Here is a 25,379-nt window from a genome sequence, read left to right as displayed (position 1 = left end):
AGAAATTTACGCCTATTAAGGATAGCACTAACCAATCTAAGTGGATGGAAACATTTTTGTTTTAGGAGCTGAGGAACCAATCTGACTAGATGGAAACATCTATAGAGTCTATTCATAAAAGCACAGAGCTCAGGTGTTAGAAATAACATGATAGTTTCGCCATATCTCGTCGAGTCCTTTTCACTTTCTATTTTTAGTTTTCTTTTGTTTCAAGTGATTTGGTGGGGCACACGATTCAAGTTGTTACCTTTGCTAGGGTGAAATAGAGTGACTGAGTTACCCAAAAAAAAAAGGAAAAAAAAAAAAGACCGGACCAGTTAGACCAATCGGAATAAGTATTAACACTTGGATAGCAATATGCGTGTGTTCTCCCTGTTTCCGTCGCCTAAGCAAGCGTGGAATGCAGGACCCGTGGGAACTATCGTGTAATCTGCTGACAAGAAGCATGCTCTTGGATCCAAAAGATCTATTCATGTCGTTAAGTTAAAAAAAAAATAAAAAAAAAATGGTTATTGTTATGTGTAGTCAACTGCTGGTTTCTTTGTATTTGCCAGTTTGTTGATCTAGATTTAAGTTATTGACCACTGGTTCCCTTGTATATGCCAGTGTGTTAATATTAGTCAGACCGGTATCTCAGTCATTTAGGTTAGGTTCACCTTGGCAGAGGCCTTCAGACAGATATGGGAAACACCGTTCACTTTTCAACCATCTACTTTTTTCTTTTTCCATCTTCTTAATCTTTTCATGTGATTAGTCTGACTCCGAGTATGATGTCCATCGTGAAACTATCTTAGTAGAGCTCTGTCACTTATATGAATTTTAGTATGCTTGAGTGCAAACTCGTATACAGCAATTGGAATTTCGCGTCAGGGTACTTCCTCCTGTAATTAATAAGTATGCCAACCAAGGAGGTTCTTTAGTGCTTTCTAAGATTTTTCGTAGATAGCTAGGGTCTGGAGTATTGGTTTTTGTAGGTACACCTCTGATAAACCCACCCGAGATTAACTCGTTCACTTTTCAAGAATAAATTTTGCTCGAGGACTAGCAAATAATTAGTTTGGGGGTATTTGATAGACACATTTTTGTTTCTAATTTGATCTCAATACTATATATTGTTGGCACTCGATTTTGTACTAATTTTGTTATTTTATGTATTTGTAGGTATTTTTTGGAAATAAATATTTTTGGAAAATTCGGCTTGAAAAGTTGATTTTGGCACCCGGAGGACACGTGTTATTCGGACTCCATTTGGATAAGGGGTAACCTAATTACTAAGGGGCACCCCCAGGTCACCCCCAAGGCATCTGCTATTCGCACCCCAGAACTGGATAGGGGGACACCCTTCTTCAAAATTCAAATTCTGAAAATTGGCGGGAAAATGTTCACAGTTCAGGAGAGATTTCGATCGAGAAAATGAAGGAGTTGTAGGTCGATTCAATGGCTGAAATTTGATAGAGAGATGTGATATAGGTTAAGGAACACATTTTGGGCAGTGGGTTTGATCGGAATTGGCTGGAAAACGCGTGATGATTCACACACCCAAAACAGAGCACGTGTACTGTAACACGAGCAAAATTGAAGTTCTTGTGTGCATGGAGGAGTTCTACTAGCATTGGAAGAGTTCTGAGGCGTGGAGAAGGCAATTGGGAGTGTGCAGGAAGCAAGAGTACGTAAGAATCTTCTATTTTTGGCAATTATTCCCTATTTTTGGACAGTGGCAATAATGAAGATTATCTCGAGTTATGGCGAGATTAAACGCACCTGTTGGGTATAAAAGGGCCCCTTGGGTTTAGTAGAGAGGCTGTCGAGAGTTTGGTGTGGAAAGGAGGTCCAGAGAAGAAGAAATTCGAGTTTTCCCAAACTCGGTTTCTGCTGCTGCTGATGAACACGAAGAACACGAAGAACACGAAGAACGGACTCGCAGCAGCAGTCGTTTATCAACAGTGAAAGAGACTCACAGTCGTGGGTCGTAGGTGTGGGTCTTAGAGATTCAGTAATAATAGCACCTCTTGTGTGTCGTTTATTTTGGACGCCTTTTGTGGGTCGCAGAATCCTGTTTAATACTATTTACTTATCTTTCTCTTCATTGTAAAACACTTTTGAGCATCAATGAAATTCTTTGAGAGGTTTTCCAACATGATGAGCTAAACCCAACACTGGGACGACGGAGGAGGCCGTGTTTCATCCATGTGGTAATTTAAATTAATTCTTTATTTACTTTTTGCACCAATTTTAATTGAAATAAGATTTTAAATTAATTACTTGTGATTTCATTTGATGGAGTATGCTTAGTCCTAGGGATTTTTGATATGCCATAAGAAATACAAGTAATATTTTATAAAATCTATCTTGGCAATAAACTAGAGTTAATATTTGTTTTGTTTTGAACTATAATCGCCTAGAATTAAATTCTGAACCACTTGAAAATGAAAAATGGCAGAATCTTTAGTCCCAGTACTCTCGCCCATTGTGACAAATATTGTGTATATATTTTTATTTTTAAATCTTTACAAGTCCGAGCAACGAACTTTTACTACCACTTTCAAAACTATAACACAAAGCATTTCCAGGAATTATGAAAACCGATTTGGGCTTTTATTGCATATCTTGACAATATTAGGTTTTGGAATTTCCTTGGTGTTCAAACATTCTTGGTCTATAAATACCCAAGTTTGCATTTCTAGCAAACTATCCAAAGAGCCAGGCAAACTTCATCTTTTTGTTGTTTCTGTTGGAGCAGTCTATCCGGAGAGAAAAGTACCCTAACTAGGCTAAATCTCTTACAACCGCTCGTTTAAAGACTTCTGTGGGATCAAGAAGCTCTACGAGTACCGTTGGTGGAAAACTAGATAATTGCAGTTTATTTTAGTTTTCGATTGATTTGATTGACTAATGGTTGTTGAACTTTGATTGCACCTAGTTTGTTTATTCTTGAGAATCTTCTATTCTGATATAAAATTCACTCAAACTAGATTGAAGTATCGACGGGATCTTTAGAACTGTTTGCAGATCTAAAGACATCTTGTGATAATCCATTGTTAACAGACTCCATTCTGTGCGTGATTGATCACAAGAGATTCAAGTGGTGTTGTGCAGGTGTTTATTGAAGATTAAAGAAGATTTCTTATTTGTTTTTTATATCTTTGGGTGTGCACAAACCTTGATCGGCTGGGATCCAACTAGAATCAGATTTATTCGATTGATTAGTTGCGTGTGATTGGCATCACCTTATAGTTTCTTGTTGGAATCTATATTGATTGATTGCAAATCTAAACTCTGTTACTTCGGTAGTTGTTGGATAGATTTATCTAACCAGGCAAAGGATTTTATTAGTTTAAAAAGAAGAGACTTTGCATATGACTTGAGATATCTTCATCTGGAAGAATCAAGAGAGTTGTTACCAAACAAATTTGTTGTTCCTTTACTGTTTGGATTACGATCCAAAGGAATTGTTCCAGTGCGTGCACTTATTGAATGTCAGAAGCACAAGGATACTGAAGAAACTAAGTGAACTAGGTTTAGTTGCTTGGTCTCAACTATACGAAGTTTTGGTTTAAATTTTGTATAACGGCTTAATTCTGAGAGTATTCAATTCTGGACTAGGTCCCGGGGTTTTTATGCATTTGCAGTTTCCTCGTTAACAAAATCTTGTCGTGTCATTTACTTTTCCTTTCCGCAATTATAATTGTTGTTATTATATTTTAAAGTAAATTACACAAACGTTAACTCTGTATTACTTGATAGTGATCCTATAGAGTTTGGTTAAGTCTGAACCTATTTTCAAGCAATCACACTTTGATTGTTGTATTGTCTCGATCTCGTATCCATAGACGATCACACAAAGTGTGAATACCGATTTGTAGTATTGTCTCGACTTTGTCCATAAACAATCACTTTCGGTAAGAGGACTTATAGGTGGATAATTTAAATATTGTGGTGTATTTGGGTACCCTCGTCTTTTCAATTCAATACATTACAACCAAAGATTGTTGTTGGTGGAAGAATTCGAATAAGAAGAAAAATTCATGATCTAGAGAAGAGATTGAGTGGGTTTTGACTGAGAATTGATTGTGTGAATGTTGGGACACCAATACCAATTAGGTGAGTCTAGTTAATTTAGGAAGTAATATGTGTTTCCTTATTTGTTATTAGCTTATGACTCAAGTTATGTCCTCTATATATTCATAATAAGGATCCATTTGGCTCTTTCTTGAATTTTGGGGGTAAGAAAGAAATGCCAATTACTACCGCGACACGAAAAGATATCAACACTATTAGTAAAGGTTGTTTTGTCCATGTTTTTATAACTGAAGAGATGGTGGTTGGTGACTATGATTAACCTGAATCTACACTTGAGATGGCTCAGTCAAGTCTCCCGGCTAATGAATCTTCTAACACAAGTTCCATTGTTCGACGTACCACACAACCATCCACGGGTACTGCTAAACGTGATACATTGGAAGTTACACTATCTTCAGAAAATGTTAGTGACGTTTTCAGCAATGCCACAGTCCATACCAACAAGGAGATACATCAAAATTCTAATGAAGATGACATTTAGTGAGTGCTTCCTTACGTAAGGCGATCCCTAGTGATTCAGTAGCTTCTAATCCATCATTAAATGTTGAGAGCCCTATGGAAAGTACATCAGAGAAACAAAGCAGAGACAAACTAGAGATACTAGATCGCTCCTTAAACAAAAAAAATTTGGAGCTGAACAACAGAAAGACATGGGTAGCAATCACAACAGCGATATGATGTATCAGTATCAGTTAACAGTCCAAAATGTAGAATTTTTGAATTCTTGTCAAGAGATTGTAAACAATCCAAGAAAGGTTGGTGCTTCTTTCTATTGGATCGAAGTCTTATGCAGTAGAGAAAACATCACTGGTAAGTTGGTGCATGTTGATGCTGTCAGTGCAATTAGTGTTGATAGTAAGCATCTCGTCAGTGCTAGCATATGGGAAACTTCTAAGTTGGGACTTTAATATCCGGAATTATATTACGTCCGAGGAGGCATATTGCAAGCTTCGAGAGGCATTAATCACTAACCACGGAGAACTAATTGGTAAGGAATGCTTTGCTCTTTGCTTAGTGTTTCCTCGGTTATTATTTAATCGTGGAAAGAGATTTGGACGTTTGTGTCGTCATTCTCCCATTAGTGTTGCACATGCTGAAAATGAACATTTTACTTATGATTTGTTTTCCAAGCTAAAGGTCAAATTACAAGGAAATTCCGTTGATGTTTATGTTGTTGCAAGAACTCGTGATAGTGTAGATGTTGATGACCCAATATGCCACTTGAATATATTTGGAATAATTCCTTTGTACGGCTCAAGTTTAGCAAGACTATGGAGCAACCTTGGCTTGTAATTGGAAAGTGTGATAAGTACATGCCAAGCCTATCAAGATTGTGGAAGCTACTTTGTCTAGCATTTGCAGAGCATAATGATATTCCAGTGATGTTATAACGATCAACTTGAGGACAAGTTGCATTTCAAGGGGGAATGTTATAATACCAATTCTATTTTTATAAGTTTTATCTAAACAAAAAAAGTTCAGTCTTATGATCCAACTTGAGGACAAGTTGTGACTCAAGGGGTTGGGGATGTTGGGACACCAACACCAATTAGGTGAGTCTAGTTAATTAGGAAGTAATATGTGTTTCCTTATTTATTATTAGCTTAGGACTCAAGTTATGTCCTCTATATATTCATAGATTGTTCTAGGGTTTATTGATCAATCAATTCAATTAATATTAAGTATTATGCTTATTTGGTGGCTAATCCCCAATTCAAAGTGTTAGAGCATAACTCGGTTGAACCCACCAAGCGTTGGTATGTCAAGTTTGGTTGTCATATTTTAGTGAGCCAAAACTCACTTAAGAGTCGCTTGATTATGTACTAGAGTCAACTTCGTATAGGTTAGCTTGAAAGTATTAGGATATGAGACATTACAAGTATTGCGAAGACTTGAAGAAGTGAAGAAGTAAGGATCTACAACGACAACATCATCCTTCCACTTGAGGTTAGTGATATTTTACTTGAACTGTTTTATTCCCTAACATATCTTTCAAGTTGTGCATATTGAAAGCAAAACTGCGAAGCATGAATGATTGTACTCTAGTTAGACATAGTATTAAGGAATACAATACGAGGTTTATTGCTTAACCATTAAACTTTGTGATAAGACAACGACATCATCGTTTGAATGCTATTGTGATTATGTGTGGGTATAAGGTGAAGATTTCATCCTAGGAAACAATGTTTTACATTTTTTTTAAGGAAGTAAATTCATGAACTTGTTTTGTGAATCGAAAGAGAAATCGCCAGGCATTATTGGTATTGTTATTCATTGCATATCTTTTGAACTACCAATATGTGTGATTAGTATAACCGCTCATAACTTGTTAAAATTATTCACAAAGGCCTGACTTTTGTATTGGTATGACTTTAAGTAGTGAAACCGATCTTAAGTAATCACCTGAGATGGTATGATCGATTTTGTGTTATTGGTATGACCGAATCTGGGTAAAGTGGAATCGATCCTAGTAAGAGGTGCAACCTATCACAAAGGGAATCGATCCTTGTATGAGGTGCAACAAGTTTTTAGCAGAAAGGGGAACCGATTCTATGGACATGTGAAACACGTTTTTAGGCAAAGGGGAACCGATCCTATGGACATGTGCATCAAGTACAAGTTAGATACCATATATATGTGGGGAACTGATCCTAATACCTAGTCAACCGAATTTTGGTAACTAGCATGACTATGCACAATACTCACATGGAGGTAAAACTGAAACTTATTTTGGTAGAACCGTGAAACCCATGTTTGGTGATTGAGTGTTCTTGATCAATCACGTAGTTCTTGAAAGTCAGATGAACCAACTCTAAACTTGTTTGGAAGTGTGGCAAATCGGTTTCAAGATTGTAAGTATGAAATAGGACTTATAAAGTAAGGATGTCGACATACTTTGAGCATGTGCAGTAACACTTATCTTTAATTGTTCAAAGTTATTCCTTAATAGCTAAAGGAAGAAAATCCCGGATCGAATAAAATAAATTGAGAATCTTTTATTTAAGGTTTTTAATTTTATTTTTGGAAAATGAAAATTAGTAATATGCATTTGCTAGTTGGAGATTTTCCAAGAGATTTTCGGTCAATATTTGGACAAAGCATTTCCAGGAATTATGGAAACCGAATCTGGAATATATTGCATATCTTGAGAAATATTTTCGGTTTTGGAAATTCCTTGGTTTCCAAACTTCCTTGGTCTATAAATATCAAAGTTTGCATTTCGAGCAAACTAATCCTCGTACAACAAGAACTATCCCATTTGTGCTGCTACTGGTGAAGCCACCTATTCGGAGAGAAGAGTAACCTAATTAGGCGAAATCTCTTACGGCCTCTTAGTTTAAAGACTTATTTGGGATTGAGAAGCTCTATTAGTACCGTTGGTGGGAAACTAGATAATTGCGGTTTATCTTTTGTTTTCGATTGATTTGATTGACTATCCGTGGTTGAACTTTGATTGCACCTAGTTTGTTTATGCTTGAGAATCTTCTCTTCTGATATAAGATTCACTCAAACTAGTTCGAAGTTTCGACATGGATCTTTAGACTGTTTGTAGATCTAAAGACATCTTGTGGTAATCCATTGTTAACAGACTCCGTTCTGTGCGTGATTGATCACAAGATTTTCAAGTAGTTGTGTGCAGGTATTTATTGAAGATCTAAGAAGATTTGAAGACAAAGAAGATGTTGAAGATTTCTGATTTGGGTTCATAATCTTTGGTGTGCACAATACTTGTTTCGGTATAAGAGGATCCAACTATAATCGATTTATCCTTGTGATAGATTAGATTGATTAGATGTGTAGATCAGCATCAATACAATTCTTTGTGATTAAAAGTATTGATTGCAAAATCTTAACAATTACCTTTATTGCAAAGTAGATAATTGTAGTTTATTTTAGTTTTCGATTGATTTGATTGACTAACGGTTGTTGAACTTTTATTGCACCTAGTTTGTTTATTCTTGAGAATCTTCTCTTCTGATATAAGATTTACTCAAACTAGATCGAAGTTTCGACGGGGATCTTTAGACTGTTTATAGATCTAAAGACGTCTTGTGATTATCCATTGTTAACAGACTCCGTTCTGTGCGTGATTGATCACAAGAGATTCAAGTTGATTGTGTGAAGGTGTTTATTGAAGATATAAGAAGATTTGAAGACAAAGAAGATTTGAAGGCAAAGAAGACTTTGAAGATTTCTGATTTGGGATTCATAATCTTTGGTGTGCAGAATAATTTTTTCGGTAAAAAAGGATCCAACTATAATCGGTTTATCCTTGTGGTGAATTAGATTGATTAGTTGTGTAGATCGGCATCAACACAATTCTTTGTGATTAAAAGTATTGATTGCAAAATATTAACAATTACTTCGGTAGTTGATAATAAGATAGATCTAAGAACCTGACGAAGGAGTTTATTGAGATAAACAGAAGATCCTTTGTCGAACTCACATCACTTGGTTGAAAAGAGTTCATACCAAACATATTTGTTGTTCCTTTACTATTTGGAATACGAACCAAAGAAATTTTTCCAACTACGTGACTTATTACAGGTCGGAGGCGTGGGAATACATACGTAACTAGGTGAACTATAGGTTTAGTTGATTGGTCTCAACTATACGAAATTGGTTTGATTTTGAATAGCGGCTTAATCCTGAGAGTATTCAATTCTGGACAAGGTCCCGGGGTTTTCTGCATTTGCGGTTTCCTCGTTAATAAAATCTTGCTGTGTCATTTACTTTTATTTTCCGCAATTATAATTGTTGTTATTATAATTTAAGGTAAATTACACAAACGTTAATTCCTATTTATTTGATAAGTAACCCTATTGTGTTTGGTTAAGTCCGAACCTTTTGTCAAGTAAACATACTTCGTTGTTGTATTGTCTCGATCTCGTATCTGTTTGTACCTTATTAAAATAGTGTACGTGAGTGCCGCACAAGCTATTTAATAGCGTCAACCCGTGGGTTTATTGAGGAAACCCACATGGCTTATTGAGGAAGCCCAGACCGGTTTATTGAGGAAGTCCGAAGGTTTATTGAGGAAACCCACAGGGCGTATTGAGGAAGCCCAGACCGGACTTATTGAGGAAGTCCGGAGGTTTATTGATTAAAACAACCCGTGGGTTTATTTAGGAAACCCACAGGGCTTATTGAGGAAGCCCAGACCAGACTTATTGAGGAAGTTCATAGGTTTATTGAGGAAACCAACCGTGGATTTATTGAGGAAACCCACAGGGATTATTGAGGAATCCCAGGACGGACTTATCGAGGAAGTCAGGAGGTTTATTGAGGAAACCCACGTGGATTAATATAGAATCCCAATCTAGCTTATTATAGAAGCCCAAAAGACTTACTTTTGGAAGTCATTTTGAGATAGACACAAATCTTGGGAGATAGATAAGAATATTCCAAGATAGATACAAATCTTATGAAGATATACAAGGATCTTTCAAGATAAACTCAAATCATGTGAAGATATACAAGAATCTTTCAAGGTAGACATGGATCTTCAAGGATAGACACAAATATTAAAGGATAAGTACAAATCCAGGTGGTTATTTTGGATAACTACAAATCTAGGGTTATTATGGAACCATATTAGGGTTTTTGTCTATAAATAGAGGCCAAAATCCAAATCAAAGATAGGGAATTCTGGGTTAGTTAACCATACCACAACTATTGTAATCTCATATCAATACAATATTTCTCCCTACGGGGTTTCATCCGTGGACGTAGGCATCAATGGCCGAACCACGTTAAATTTTTGTGTCTCTTTATTTTCTTCGATGCATTTTTGACCCTAATTTCACTTCATAATCATCAAATCATCGTGTTTTGTGCCTAGAATTTATTTTGGGTACAAACATTGGAGCCGACTAAGGGGACTACGAGTAAAGATCGTGTTCTCCTATTGAAAGAAGTTGTCCCTAAACGGTTTTGAAAACTAGGGTTTCAAAATCATTGTGAACAAAAAGTTGCTGAGAGTTTCTGAACTTTTTCGGAAAGTTGTAAAAGGTTTCTGAACTGTTTCAAAAGGTGCAGTAAGTTTCTGAACTCTTTTCAGAAAGTTGCAGAAGATTCAGAAAAGTCGCAGAAAGATTCTGAACACTTTCAGAAGATCCAGAAAATTCGCAGAAAGTTTCTGAACACTTTCAGAAAGTTGCAGAAAGCGTCTGAACTCTTTCAGAAAGTTGCAGAAAGTGTCTGAGCGTTTTCAGAAAGTTGCAGAAGGTGTAAACGTTTTCATAAAGTTGCGTAAAGATCCAGGAAGTCTCTGAACGTTTTCATAAAGTTGCAGAAGGTTTCTGAACGTCTTCAGAAAGTTGCGGAAAGATCCAGGAAGTCTCTGAACTCTTTCACAAAGTTGCAGAAAGTTTCTGAACGTTTTTCAGAGTTGTAGAAGATCCGAAAAAGTTGTTGAAAGCAAAGTTAACAAGAAAGAGTAACTTATGAATTCTTCAGGAGAAAATCAACTTGATATGGACGTTGATGCACCTACCGGAAATCCTTCAGGTCAACATGCCAACAATTGAACTTTAAGGAGCGCTTTTGTCCATACTCATCAAGACGAAAGGGACAGAATGGAAACATCACTTTCATCAACAGCATCAACCGCTCGTTCTGTGAGATCCACTCCAAGTCTCAGGGGAAACAATGTTCTCTTACGTAGATCACCTCCCCGGACTATTAGCAAAAACCTCAATCGTCAAAGAGGGACTCAAGTTCAACACCCAAGCATCCAGCAACTTCGTGAGGAGAACATCGCTAATAGAGGAGTACGGGCTAACCAACAGCCTGCGCAAGCTAAAAACCCACAGCCTGCGCAAGCTAACAACCCACCAGCTGCACAAGTTAACAATCCTCGGGTGACTCCTATCGACTTGACGTTACGTGAGCGTTTCCAGGAATTGGAAAGGGAAAACAAGCGACTCAAGGTTGCATTGGAGAAAAGAAAGGAGCTTGAAGAAGCAGCTATTCCACATTCTGAAAGTAATAGGTCAAATCGTCGTGCTCATCGAGAACGATACGACCCACACATAGGGGACGAAGTTCTTGACGATCGTCGGCTCAGTCAAAATGATGCAAGAAGAAGCGAGGATGTCAGGAACGTTTATCAAAGTCGTGATCACCATGATGATGATTTTTATGATCGTTATGTGCCCGATGATGATCATTATTGCACGACCGAGCAAGATAGGTGAACCATATCAAGTCGCAAGAAACATAGACAAAGGGATGATAATATCAATGATGATCACTCGAAGAGGTCTAGACGTGATAAAGACCTTTCTAAAAGGAGAAAGGAGTCTGTCAGGAATGAGCGGATCCGCAGAGAAACTGAGGGAGACTCGGTGAGAGGCGAAGAACTCATCAAAATAAGGCTTAGTGAAATGATTGGTGAGCTGTTAGCCCAAAAGCAATCTAAAGATGAAGAGAAACAAATTTTATCAATGAAAAAATCGATGGACTCCCCATTTGTTGAAAAGATAAGGCGCTACCGCCCACCCTCGAATTTCAACCAGCCTCAATTCAAGGAGTTTTTCGACGGACGCAATGGAAATCCAATGGAGCACGTCCAATGATTTCAAGCCCCAATGAGTTTGTGGAGCTTCAGCGACGAGCTACTATGTAGAACCTTTCCAATGACCTTGACGGGTAAGGCTCTAACTTGGTTCTCACAATTAGAGTCAAATTCAATTAGGAGTTTCGGGATGCTTTCAGATGTGTTTTTCGATCAATACAAGATTAACCTCGGAATCAAAAAAGAGAGAAGTCATTTATTCCTCTTGCACAGAGAGCCTGGCGAAAGTCTTTTTGATTTTAATAGGAGGTTTTGTCAGGAAGTTAATGAAATTGTAAAAGTGGAAGAGGGATTCGTAATAGAGGCATATAAAAATGCAATGTATTACGATGAGTTTGGAATTTACAACTCGTTAGAAGTTCAACCAGTCAAAAACCTCAATGAGTTGTATGACAGGGGTGATAGGTATGCCAAAGCCGAGAAGGAAAAGAAAGCAAAGTTGTCACGAACCACAAAAAGGTTCGGAACCTAGGGAAACGCCACACCACGACAACATTTTCAGGCGATTTTAAAGGGAAAATCACGATGAACCCAGAAATAAGATGGCAACGGAAAAGATACTATAAGCCCAGGTCCATCTAGCAAGTGAGCATCGGATATAATAGATCTAGTTCCTACTTCACATGGGGGCGTCTTTTCTATTTGGAAATATCTCTACAGATAATGGAGGCAGCTAAAGTCACCCCGAGCATGCAATCAAAAGCAACTTTTTTAAAGAAAACGAACAATAGAAGACATCTTTTTCAATATCATTGGAAGTAATGGGGGCGACTAAGATGAAAAATGCCTGCATATATTTATTAAAGAAATACGTGCAATATGTCTTTCTATAAAAGAGGAAGACAAATACGAAGTATTTCGATTGTCAAGGAAATAGCTGCAATGTCTTTCTAGGAAAGAGAAAGCAAAAAGAAAAATGTTTCAATAAAAAGATGAAACAAAAGGAGAAAAACTAAAAGCGTTTTGTAAACGAGGTAGAGCGAAAGAAAGGAAATGTATGACGAAAATCTAGAAACGGCTGACCTATACACCAGAGATTGTCATACATTCATTATTCGCAGACATAAGAGCGTTTAGTTGGCAAAATCTTGGCCAGTACGGGAACAAATGGGCAACCAATGTGCCTAGAAAATTACGGGAGCAACTTGCATTCGAGTGAGGTATGTTCTCAAAGTCGAAGTTGAGTTATTTATTTAATCCTGATAATTTTTCCATTAAAAAGATAAATTGGAGGTTTTTCTATCGAAGAGAAAAACCAAGGAAATGAATTGTCATGCAAAGTCGAATGGTTCTAGCAATATCTTACAAATAACAATGGAGCAAATGGAAATAAATGTTCCAAAGCAAGATCGGAACGACTAGGAAAGCATGAATGTGGGATTCAAGATCCTAAATAAACGTTGGAAGATTTACAAGACCAACACTTAGGTCATATGTTAGCTAATGGAAGAGCAAGAGAACAAAACATGCCGATCTGTTTGGCATTTGGGTAATTACTATATGGAGTTCTAAGTACATCATTGGTACTTTGAACGTGTTTGGTGATTTGAGATGGTTAAGTACATTTTTGGTGCTTTGAGTTTTTAAGCCGACTTTGGGGCAAATCCAAACAACAAGATGGCCAAGGCCATGAAAGGTTATCGGATAAACAACATATAGAGGATTTGAACGAGCCGCGAAGGTTAGTTCTTCTTTTGATTTTCTTAATCCACACAACAAGCTGGCCAAGGCCACGAAAGGTTGTCGGATAAACATCAAAGTGGTTGGTCACTAACTCCAGGTCAAAACAAGAAAGTGCTAACAGAGAGTACATCTACACGTCAAGCCTTACATGCCGGTACGTGCGTAAATTTATATAAGAAAATTTTTAGTACATTATTGGTACTTTGAACGTGTTTCCAGTGTGCTAGGTACCTGCAGTATAAGGGTGCATGGAAATTTTAAGTATAATTGCGATACTTAGAAATGTTGACTTAAACCCGAGCGCACTCTGAAAAGTTAGCAACGCTAAATTCGCGGCAAGATGATCGTAAAAGTAACAGGGTCATCGTAGGCGTGCTGCGACAGACAGTAGGGATTATACTCTTCTTAATTCTTCAACAAGTTGAGAATTAAGAGGGGGCGATGTTTGTACCTTATTAAAATAGTGTACGTGCGTGCCGCACAAGCTATTTAATAACGTCAACCCGTGGGTTTATTAAGGAAACCCACAGGGCTTATTGAGGAAGCCCAGACCGGGCTTATTGAGGAAGTCCGAAGGTTTATTGAGGAAACCAACCCGTGTGTTTATTGAGGAAACCCACAGGGCTTATTGAGGAATCCCAGACCGGACTTATTGAGGAAGTCCGGAGGTTTATTAATTAAAACAATCCGTGGGTTTATTGAGGAAACCCACAGAGCTTATTGAGGAAGCCCAGACCGGACTTATTGAGGAAGTCCAGAGGTTTATTGAGGAAACCAACCCGTGGATTTATTGAGGAAACCCACAGGGATTATTGAGGAACCCCAGACCGGACTTATCGAGAAAGTCCGGAGGTTTATTGAGGAAACCCACTTGGCTTAATATAGAAGTTCAGTCTAGCTTATTATAGAAGCCCAAAAGATTTATTTTTGGAAGTCATTTTGAGATAGACACAAATCTTGAGAGATAGATAAGAATATTCCAAGATAGATACAAATCTTATGAAGATATACAAGGATCTTTCAAGATAAACTCAAATCATGTGAAGATATACAAGAATCTTTCAAGGTAGACATGGATCTTCAAGGATAAACACAAATATTAAAGCATAAGTACAAATCCAGGTGGTTATTTTGGATAACTACAAATCTAGGGTTATTATGGATCTATATTAGGGTTTTTGCCTATAAATAGAGGCCAAAATCCAACTCAAAGATAGGGAATTTTGGGTTAGATAACCATACCACAATTATTGTAATCTCATATCAATACAATATTTCTCCATACGGGGTTTCATCCGCGGACGTAGGCATCAATGGCCGAACCACGTTAAATTTTTGTGTCTCTTTATTTTCTTTGATGCGTTTTTAACCCTAATTTCACTTCATAATCATCAAATCATCGTGTTTTGTGCCTAGAATTTATTTTGGGTACAAACAGTATCCATAGACGATCACACGAAGTATGAACTGATTTGTTGTATTGTCTCGACTCAGTGCATAGACAATCACTTTCGGAGAAAGGACTTAAAGGTGGAAAAGTTTTAGTTTGAGGTATATTTGGGTACCCTCGTCTTTTCACAAAGGATTAAGGAGGCTGATCTCCAATGAACGGATCAATTTATATATCTTTTAGTATTAGGATCCTCTAGTCCAGTGTCAGATCCTAACAGTGAAGCCAGAAACGAGAGTAGATCTGTTGATGGTTGAATTTGAGTAATAGAGAGGAATTTAGGGCTTCTGCTGTAGAAACTTATGGTGGAGTTGTTGTTAAGCGAGAAGATGATGCTCCTTGGATCTGAGGCCGTGAAGAGATTGGGTTTCTGAAGTTGAACCTGGGTTCGAGAAGGAATAGAAGATGGGTCTGACACAGGATAGGGTTTTGATTGAAGACGATGAATCTGAATTTACAAAATGGTTGAAAATTAGGGTTTGAATTTGTTATGGATTCGTTGTTCAACCAAGGAAATGCATAAGATGGGTTTGTGTCTGAATTAACTTTGGTGCTGAAAAGAAGATGGTTTCGACGGGTGATTAAAGATTATTTTGAGGGTTTCTGTGTTTGTGAATCTGACCGTTGTTGGTGACTGAAGAATCAAAAATGATTGGAGGTATGAACTGATGCTGATGAAACGAAGGAATTAGAGAATTGATTAGTGAATTGAGATGATAGAGAACACAGATTTGTGTTTGAACCGCATGATTTGAGAGAGAATATATGGGTTTGTGATATTGGTGGTTGAAATGGAGGAACTGAGAAGGAAATAAAGAAGAGATGGGTGCTGATGATGTTCTTGGGTTCAAATTAGTGTGATTTGTGCTGTTGTTTCCATGGGACTGAAGCGGGTATGCCAGATGAATGATTGGACAAGGATTCAGGGTTACTACTAGGTACTGAAGCTGAAATAGAGGATGGTTCTGATGGTTTGTGTGAGTTGCTGCTACAAAAGGTGTAGATGGTGTTTAAGTTGAGCTTAACTGGATGAGAATGGTGTTGGCTTTACATAGAAATAGCGTGTTGCAGGTGGTGATGCAAGGACTAGGCAATAATACAGAGTTTTAGCTATTGCAGGAGCTACAAACAGAGTTGAAATGAGATTTGAAGCAGTAATGTTGTTGAATAACTGGTAGTGCACTATCTTGAATAAAAGAATATTAGATGTATGTTAGGAAAGGTACATTACAGGTGAATATTCAGAATGAGATTTGTTGTGTGAGTTGTTAGCCATAGTTGCAATAGACAGGTAAAAGTGTTAATGATGTTGTTAGCTCTGGAAACGTTGTTTGGAATTGATGGAGCTTAGGTTGCAAGTAGCTGAATCAGTGAGATAATGGTATAAGTGATGATGATAATGCAATTAGTGGTATTGGATGAATGAGAAGGAGAATGAACAGTACAGAGAGGATTGAGTTGTTGTGAAGGCATGGATTTGAACTGGTTGCAGCAGCTGGAGTTGAAGCTGTACACTGTGGTTGTTGTAAGAGTGCATGCTAAGATGTTGAGTTATTGAACTGGTTATGAAGAATGAAGGGTGTTAGATGAATATTAGCTGAAGTGGAGGATGCAGTGCCATCTTGGCTGGAATGAAGCTGTGACGCGCTATAATTGTGCAACAAAGATTTGGCATGTGCAAAATGGCTTTGGCCTAGACCAAATCAACTGAGTTATCTTCTGACTCAGATCTGACTAGAATCAGCTGACATCACTGAGTTGACTTGATGACTCATCCTGACTCGGTCTGGCCTTGAATGACTTTGACCATTGACCGACGACTATTTACCGTTCACCTGATATATTTTACGACCACATTTCCGGCTAACTTCCGGCCACTTTCTGGGAATTCTGGCAATATTTTTTAATAGAATTTCTACATGGGTATTTCTCACATATGGGCTTGATGGACTACTTGCACTTTGGGTTTTGAGGACTTGACCTAGTTTTGGAAACAAGAAGAGCTACTTCAAAACTTGGAGGATCGGTTGGAGAGAGCCGGATATACTAGGGTTTTCTTTGGTTATTTTCTTCTTCTTTATTTGATAGCTATGAGTAGCTAAACACATATTATTGGTTAAGGGTTAAATTGATTTCACAAAATGTTATTTGCATAGATGAATTAGTTTTGTCTCAACTTTATTGTTTAGGATTCATTATTTATATTGTCATATGATTTGAAGATTTGCTTTCATATCTAAAGCTATATGTTGGTTTTTCAATACGTAAAAGTTGTCAATTCATGATTATAAGTAGCATAGTGTGGTTATTACTTGTAGTGATACATCTCTATAATCACTTATGAATCACAACCTTTATTAAATCATATTAGTGCTTTTTTTACGTTTGATTGCTTTGAATAGTCTTATTTCATAGAGCTTAGTGCTCTTGGTGAGTTAAACTTAATTGTGTTTTTACACTTTAGGTTGCTTTCTAAGTAGGATTCACATATGCATCTTTTAATGTGTTTGTGATGAAATCAGGAAATTTGCGGGATATTCTTGCGATCAAGGTTTCCTAGGACTTTTAATAAATGAGAGATTAAATTACCAATTCTAATTGTTGATAAAAATACATGTTTGTGAATGATACAATCCCTTGACCAATATCTTCTTCTTATTAATTACTTCCAATTATTTTATTGCTTTGATTTACTTTTTATTGCAAAATCAAAATCCCCCCTTGGTTACAAAAGAAACTGAAATTACATAACAACATATGCCTCTAGTAGAACATACTCTTTCTTATCACATACTTCATTTATATTTTGTTGAAGTGAGAAAGTGAATATATTTTTGATGCATACGACAACATCAAATTTTGGCGCCACTGCCGAGAAAGCAACGGTTGTTATTTCGTTTTGGTTTCTTATTTTAGTTTTTAATTTCGTGTTGAGAATTGTGTTCAGGTACCTTGCTGAAATACAAACCGAGAAGAACAATGGTTATGCAAATCGTACACTCAAGGAGCTAGCTTCTCATAAGTTGGACCAACAATAATGGTGTATTGAAGAAACTTCCACATTTGCTATTAAGCCAGGGTTGATCAGTCAGATACCAAAGTTCCATGGATTTGCATGGGAAGATACGAACAAGCATCTTATGGACTTTCAATGATTAATTACAAACATGATACCTAATGGTGCTGATGCAAATGAAGGAGTGTTGAGTGTTTTTCCTTTCTCTTTACTCGATGCATCTAAAGATTGGTTATATTACTTACTCCTAGTAGTATTACAACATGGAATGGTTTGAAGAAACTTTTCTATGAGAGATGTTTTTCTGCGTCGAAAGCTACTCAAATTCGCAAGGAAATTTGTGGGATGAAACAAAGTGAGGGGGGATCGTTGTATGAATATTAGGAACGGTACAAGAGATTGGTGGAAAGCTTCCCTCATCACCAATTCAGTGACACAATGATTATCTAATACTTCTGTGAAGGTCTCCAAGCAAGTGATAGGAATCTTCTTGGCGCTGCAAGTGGTGGTGCACTTATGAACAAGACGGGGACACAAGCTAGAGAGTTGATTGAGATATGACAGCAAATTCTCAACAATTTTCAAGTCGTGGATCAGAGCCACCTATCAAGGGAGTTAATCAAGTTGACAAGCTTGCCGAATTACGTCAACAAATGAGCAATATGACAACAATGATGCAACAAATTACAGCTGTGGTTGTAAAACCATCACGCCGAGCTTGTGAGAACGTAAAACAAGTCAATGGTATTTTCTCTAATCAGCGGTATGATACTTACTCCAACTCTTACGATCAAGGATAAAGAGACAACCCCAACTTTGGCTATGGTAACGAGCAAGTTGCAAGTATTTGCAACCGTCCGAGTGAGTTCCAACAACAAGTGCAACAACCACAAAAATCCCAAAATCCAGAATTGGAAAAGATGGATACTTTAGTAGAGACTCTAATTTCCGTGGTACAACAAAATCAACAACTAGCAGACATAAATCAGCAGAAAACGGATAATGCAATAAGAGTTGCAAGCACAAGTTGGTCAACCGCAACAACAACAACAACAATTCCAGCTACAACAACAACCTCAAAATCAGGGATCCAATATGAAAGAGTTGCTGAAATCTTTTATGCAAAGAACAGATAGTACGGTCAAGGACTTGCAAACACAATTTGGTTCAATGTCCAAGGAGATTAATCACTTCAACGCACAAAATGGTGAGAAAATCCATTCTCCTCAACCTCTTAACCCATTAGAGGGTGTCAGTGTTATTACGTCGAGAAGTAGTACACAACTTGTGCAACCCGAAGTACTGGTTCACGTAAAGAAGAAACCCAAGAGGAACTTGTTTTGGAGAAAAAGAATGTTGACTTTTCCCAAACTACCGAGGTACCTATTTCCAACTCTAAAACTCATATTCATACTTATGTTCCACCTCTACCTTTTCCTGGAAGGTTCGCTAAAGCTAATGAGAAGGTGGAACAAGATAGGGATATTTGGGATGTTTTCAAGAAGGTCCAAGTGAATATTCCACTCATTGAAATAATTAGACTAACTCCTCTCTATGCAAAGTTTTTAAAGAAGTTTTGCACTAATAAATGCAATCTAACCGGTAATAAGGTAATGAGTGTGGGGAAGAATGCTTTGGCATATGTTTAAAAGAAAATCCCACCTAAATTGAAGGATCCCGGTAGTTACAGTATCCATGCACTATTGGTAAAACAAGGTTTACAAAATCTATGATAGATTTAAGAGCTTTTATTAATGTTATGCCTACTTCAATTTATGATGCTTTACATCTTGGTCCCCTCAAGAAAATTGGCACAGTTATTCAACTTGTCGATAAATCTAATGTTTACCCGAAAGGGATTATTGAGGATGTTTTGGTGTATGTAAAAGAACTAATATTTCCAGTGAATTTATATGTTCTATACATGAGAGACGCGAATTCATCCTCGTATACACCTTTACTGTAGGGTAGACCATTTATGAGTACCGCTAGAACGAAGATTGATATCCACAATGGCACCTTGACTATGGAGTTCGATGAAGAGGTCATACACTTCAATATCTTTGAGGCGAGGAAACACTCAAGTAATATTCAATCAAATTTCCATAATGTATTGGAAGCCGTCTAAGGCGTAGCAAGCAAGGAGATAGTCGGGCTGATGACTTTAAACCAAGCGCTTCTTGGGAAGAAACCCATTGGTTTTGTATCTGTTATCTTTTATTTTTTCTAGTCTTGTCTTGTGTTTATTTTATTTTATTTTTTTAATTTCTGATTCTTGTTGCATATCATGCTAGGAACTTCTTACCTTAAATTTTTACTTTGGATGAATAAATTTACATTGAGGACAGTGTAAAGTTTAAGTGTGAGGGAATGTTTCTCATATAGAGTTTTTAGCCTTGTTAGTTTTCCCTTGTGTGTGTGTATATATTATATATATATATATAAACATGATAAACTCCTAATTCTAGAAACTTGTGCCTTACACTATTGGAAACATCGTGGTTGTAGGGGTTGAGGGACCCATTAATAGAGTCTATTCATAAAAGGACAGAGCTCAGGTGTTAGAAATAACATGATAGTTATCACCATATCTTGGAGTCGTCACAATATCACCTTCTGTTTTTATTTTTGCAAACTTTTTGTTTCTCTAAGCGACATGGTGGGACACCAGCATCGAATTTTTTATCACTTTCAGAATGAAGTAGAGTGATTGAGTTACTAAAAGAAATAAAGACCGGAGTATATATATATATATATACATATATATATATATATATGAAAAAAAGAATAAAAAATGGAAAAATGAACAAAAAAACGACAATTTTTTTAATATTATTATTGTTTTATTAATAAATCTACCACTGGTTCCCTTGTATATGCCAGATGAGTTGATCTAGATATAGGATTATCGACCGTTGGTTCCTTTGTATATGCCAGCTATGTTGATATTAGAATTCAGACCAGTATCTCAATCCATTAGGATATGATTCATCCTGGCAGTGGCCTTCAAACAGATATAGTAAACACCATTCACCTTAGTCAACATCGCAAACATCTATCTCCATATCCATCTTCTTAATCTATTCATGTGATTTTGGTTAGTTAGATTCCGAGTATTGTGGTTTTGTTCGACTTTCTGAGTAGAGCTCTGTCACTTATGTATGAAATGAATTCGCATCAGGGTACTTCCTCATGTAGTCATTGAGAGTACGCAAACAAAGGAGATTGTTCAGTGTCGTTCTTAAATTTTTTACAGGTTTTGGAAATATAGGTTTTGTTCTTTACACCCTGTATTTAACTGGACGTTTGTCACACAGTTAGCCAAAAACGTGGGTATACAATACTTATGATTTATTTTACACCTAACTAATTACTTACACTTGGTTTACACCAAATACTTAACTGGATGTTACTAACGTCCGTTAGGTATACAAAACATCCGTCACAAACTAGACCTAACTGATACACTCCCTTAAGAAAAAACTGGGATGCTTTCATCACACCACGGTTCTTCCCGTGAAAAATTAAACCTAAGTGAAGACTTTTTTTTTTTCTCTCTTTTTCATCTTCATCGACACCCTAAACCTAAACACTCTTTTCATCGGCGGCACCCTCTCCCTGATCTTCTTCTCTCCCTTTATCCTTTCTGATCCCTAAGTCTTCTTTGCCTATGATTTTTGGTTATAATTGACCAATTACTTTGTTTTGTTTATTGCAGAAATTAATGAAATTCAAGGGTTTGTGGTCGCTGTTGGGTGAATGAATTGAACATGGAACTGAATTTCCGCCATGAAATAGGTTGAGGAAGAATTGGTTTCTCAAAATTAGGGTTCTGATTTTTCTTTTACAGAAGTAGGTAGATATGTACATATTACTGAATTAAGGTTTGTAGATAGAATATAATCATGTCCACTACAGGTACTGTATCTGTTCAGTTCCACCCAATTGTTAAAATTTGTGGTTCTGAAAATGATAAATTCAGTGTGATACATCCAAAATTAGAGTTTCCAAGGAGCAAATTTCTCAGATTCAATCTTTGCTCAACCGATAGTACTCGCAAGGTATGTCAATAATTTGACTTCTTTTTCTATAGTTATGAATTCATTTATAGCTTGGATTTAGTAATTTAAGTGACAAATGCAACATATGTTGAAGTCTGGGTGTTGCTGGTAAATTTTGTTTAAATCGCTTAATTGTTGAAAGGGTGGGTTGTGATGACAATTTTATCTGTAGGGATGTATTGGGAGAGTAAGTGCTGTACCAGAAGATGAAGATTTTTTTTGGGAGAAAGCGTTAACGACTTTACTTGATATGGCTGAGACTCCGACGCATATGAAGAATTTGTCTATCAAGGTTTTGGTATATGAATTTTTAGAATTTTTAAGTCTGGATCTATATAGGTTGAGGTTCTTTTACTAACTAGAGATGATTACCATGTAGGAGTTAAAACAATTAGCTGATGAGATCCGTTCAGAGTTATCTTTTATAACGTCGAAGATGCCTCGATACTTTAAAGCCATTCTAGCAACAGTGGAGCTGACCGTTGTGTTACATCATGTTTTTGATTCTCTAACGGATAAGATATTGTGGGATGTGGTTCAACAGGTAGGAACTTACTTTATCATGTTCTTGGGATGAATTTCAGCTAAAATATGTGCTGCTGTGATTGAATTTCTGTGATTTTTTATGTCAGGAAACCGAGGTTACGTTCATCTCGAACCGACATGCTTCTGTAGAAGTCAATTCCATGAAACATCCTACTTTAGATAACTTAGCTCGAATCCATCTCTTACATCTTTAGATTAGCATGATCGAATAATAATAACGCGAATATATGATCAATACGATAATAGACAATCACACATGGCACAAGAATTACGTGGTTCACATACCCTTTGTAGGCTACATCCACGGCCAAAACCACCCCGAGAATCTTCATTATCATAACAAGTTATTACATCGACACACATCATATAATCAACTAGTTATATAACCCACTAGCGCTAAACGTTAGAAACAACAAGACATATTATGAAGAATTTACCTCTTCCTTTGTTCTTCTTCTTCCATAAACCTCCACCGCTATGGTTGCTTCGACTTTAGACAAGAACATGAAGAACATCATGAATTCTAGCTTCCCCCATATGAACCCTAGAAACCCTAGATTTCTCCCATACCCTTTCTCACTACAAGTCACTCTTCTCACATAGATTTTGACCCATCACCAACCATCGTAGGACACAACGGTTGTGACCCGAACACTCTCATAAAGAGAGGATTCTCCAAGAGAATGATTTCTCCTCACCATATAAGCCCACTTATATAGTAGTTACATCCTTGCTCCCCAAACTTTAGAGAACTTCTAAGAATAGCCTCACACCTTAATTAAGAAACCCTAAACTAGGAAAACACTCCTCCAAACCGTCATACAAGTTTCCTAATCCTAGTAAACCTTGTAGACATTCCAAACCCTAAACTGACCTTTAGCCACGGTTTTGACAGCATTAGATCACTGTTTTTTTCTGCAAAACTGTTACCTAAAGTCTGTTTTCAGCCATATAGTTTTGTATATGGAACAAAACCCCAACAATTTACAGGATTTGAGTTGGATAGAAATGGGTTGTGAATGAATGTGAAATTGCAGAGAATGAGATACAATGGGGATTAGAAATCAACGTTGGGTTCATATCTTTCAACACTAGAGAATACATATTAGGTGTTTGTCAAAAAGTCCGAGTGAGTAGTTCTACACAACTTAAAGTTCAGATGTACCGGTTGATTGCTCCAAGTTTCCATGGATGCTGATGAGTCTTACAAAGAGTCGTGGAAGGAGATATGACGTCAAGCAGATTGCGATATGGCTAGAGTTTTGGTTGGGAGCTACGTTCGAAGCCAAGACAAGGAATGACACAATAGTGCTGTAAGAGTTTGGATTAGGGGTTGTTTCAGTGGTGCAGAGATGTCAAGGAAAGTAAGAAGTCTTATCACAGAAGTGGACTACTAGATCGTTGTGGATAATGTTCTTATGTCAATTATAATATACACTTTGATACTTAGATTTTGTGCTCAACTCTCTATAGTTGATTAGATATCTACTGTGTAACATGATATTGACTGGTTCGTTAACATATTTAACAGGTGGAAGATTCAGTAGCCATTAGCATTCGAAGATGAATACACAGATTGAAATGTTGGAGAGCGGGGTGGAAAAAGTACTGTCTCTATCAAATTTTCTCACCATATCTGATCGAAGGGAGGGGAATGGCTTAGTTTTATGAAGTCAATAGACTCATCTAATATTGAAAGTAGTAGCAGTGGAGGCCATCAGGACATCATTTATTTGTGGGACAAGATTTAAAACCAATTAGCTCAATTAATTTGGGACGGAGGGAGTATGATCAAATAAAGATCCCGCAGTAGGTTTAGTCGTGATTAAGTTGAAACCTAGGGGTGAGCATAAAGGTTATGACTTTTGAAAATAGGATCTTGGTTGAGAACAAATTCGGGAGGGGAAATATGGATCAAATACCACTGAGAAAAACAACCATACAACTTATGTGACCAATGTTATGCCATTGATCATTCATAAGAAGATTGTGAAGCAGTGGAAAATCAACTACAACTGGATGCAAATATCGGCTGAATAATACTCCCTCCGTTTCTGGAAAAGAGATATTTTCACTTTTTCAATTTGGCCTATTTTAGGCTAAAATGAAAAAAATGAAAGTATCTCTTCTCCAAAAACATAAGACTATGTATGCGATGTATGCTTAGTACTTAGGATATCTACCTTCTAAGTTGAGAACGAACTATCTTTTATGATAACTCTTGTCTATAATCCTTAACGAAATATCTTCCGTGTGTTAGTAGCTAGGTTTGCCACTTCGCACGAGTAAATTTGAGACCTTGTGATAGAATATAAGTAAACATAGCTTACAACAGATTCTGTAGCCCTATTACTTCCATATCCTTGATTACAAATCTTTATAAATCTGCTTTATTTACTCGTTATCTTATTTTCTTAGTACAACAATCTCTGAAATATTGAATTTTGGTTAGTTAGGTCTTGATATTAATTAGTAGTAGTTTTCGCACTCCTTGAGGGAACGAACTGTTCTTGCTATTGTGTACTATTTTTGACACCGTGCACTTGCGGTAAAACAAAGTCGGTCTACCGACCCATCAGGACGCGGCCACGCCACTTGGACGGTTTGTTTGCCCTAGCTGGCGCCTCCCATCGCCGAACGACCATATCCCATATCGCTGCCTGTCGGCCCCTCTTTCCCACTGGTCAATCAAATCACTTCAAAGTCGCAAGCCACACTTTTAATTAAAGATGGAAGTTGTTTGGTCGACGTGCTTAATTTCTTAAGAAAATAGATCTTGGACGTCCAAGTTAGTCGCAAACTAATCACGACCACACGACTTAGCAAGCTCCATTACCTTACCCTAGCTCTTGCAAGCTCGACAAACAAGGCGTTGTTATGACAACCGTCTGCCCACCTATTATTTCAACCAATCACGTCGCTCCTAGCCTGCAGGTAACATCCGCAATTTCTAGCCAAAGTAGG

General features: G+C 37.2%; 2 protein-coding genes across 5 annotated transcripts; both read left to right on the top strand.

Moving 5' to 3' along the window:
• Positions 1–11,672: 11,672 nt before the first annotated feature.
• LOC113295849 lies at positions 11,673–17,830 on the top strand. The gene is made up of 2 exons (XM_026544178.1): positions 11,673–12,118; positions 17,740–17,830. The coding sequence occupies exons 1-2, from the start codon at positions 11,673–11,675 to the stop codon at positions 17,828–17,830; spliced, it is 537 nt and encodes a 178-aa protein (XP_026399963.1).
• Positions 17,831–21,323: 3,493 nt separating this feature from the next.
• LOC113299440 (1-deoxy-D-xylulose-5-phosphate synthase, chloroplastic-like) lies at positions 21,324–24,647 on the top strand. Of its 4 annotated transcripts, XM_026548459.1 has the most exons (6): positions 21,324–21,606; positions 21,727–21,869; positions 22,042–22,167; positions 22,249–22,413; positions 22,502–22,510; positions 23,947–24,647. In XM_026548459.1, the coding sequence occupies exons 1-6, from the start codon at positions 21,579–21,581 to the stop codon at positions 23,980–23,982; spliced, it is 507 nt and encodes a 168-aa protein (XP_026404244.1). In that variant the 5' UTR covers positions 21,324–21,578; the 3' UTR covers positions 23,983–24,647. The 4 variants fall into 4 exon arrangements, with proteins under 4 accessions (XP_026404244.1, XP_026404245.1, XP_026404243.1 ...); XM_026548460.1 differs by lacking the exon at positions 22,502–22,510; XM_026548458.1 differs by lacking the exon at positions 23,947–24,647 and having other exon boundaries at positions 22,042–22,161; positions 22,502–22,826.
• Positions 24,648–25,379: the final 732 nt, after the last annotated feature.

The sequence above is a fragment of the Papaver somniferum genome, chromosome 7, assembly GCF_003573695.1.
Source record: "Papaver somniferum cultivar HN1 chromosome 7, ASM357369v1, whole genome shotgun sequence".
Lineage (NCBI taxonomy): Eukaryota > Viridiplantae > Streptophyta > Magnoliopsida > Ranunculales > Papaveraceae > Papaver > Papaver somniferum.
This window is presented reverse-complemented; position numbering and strand designations above follow the sequence as displayed.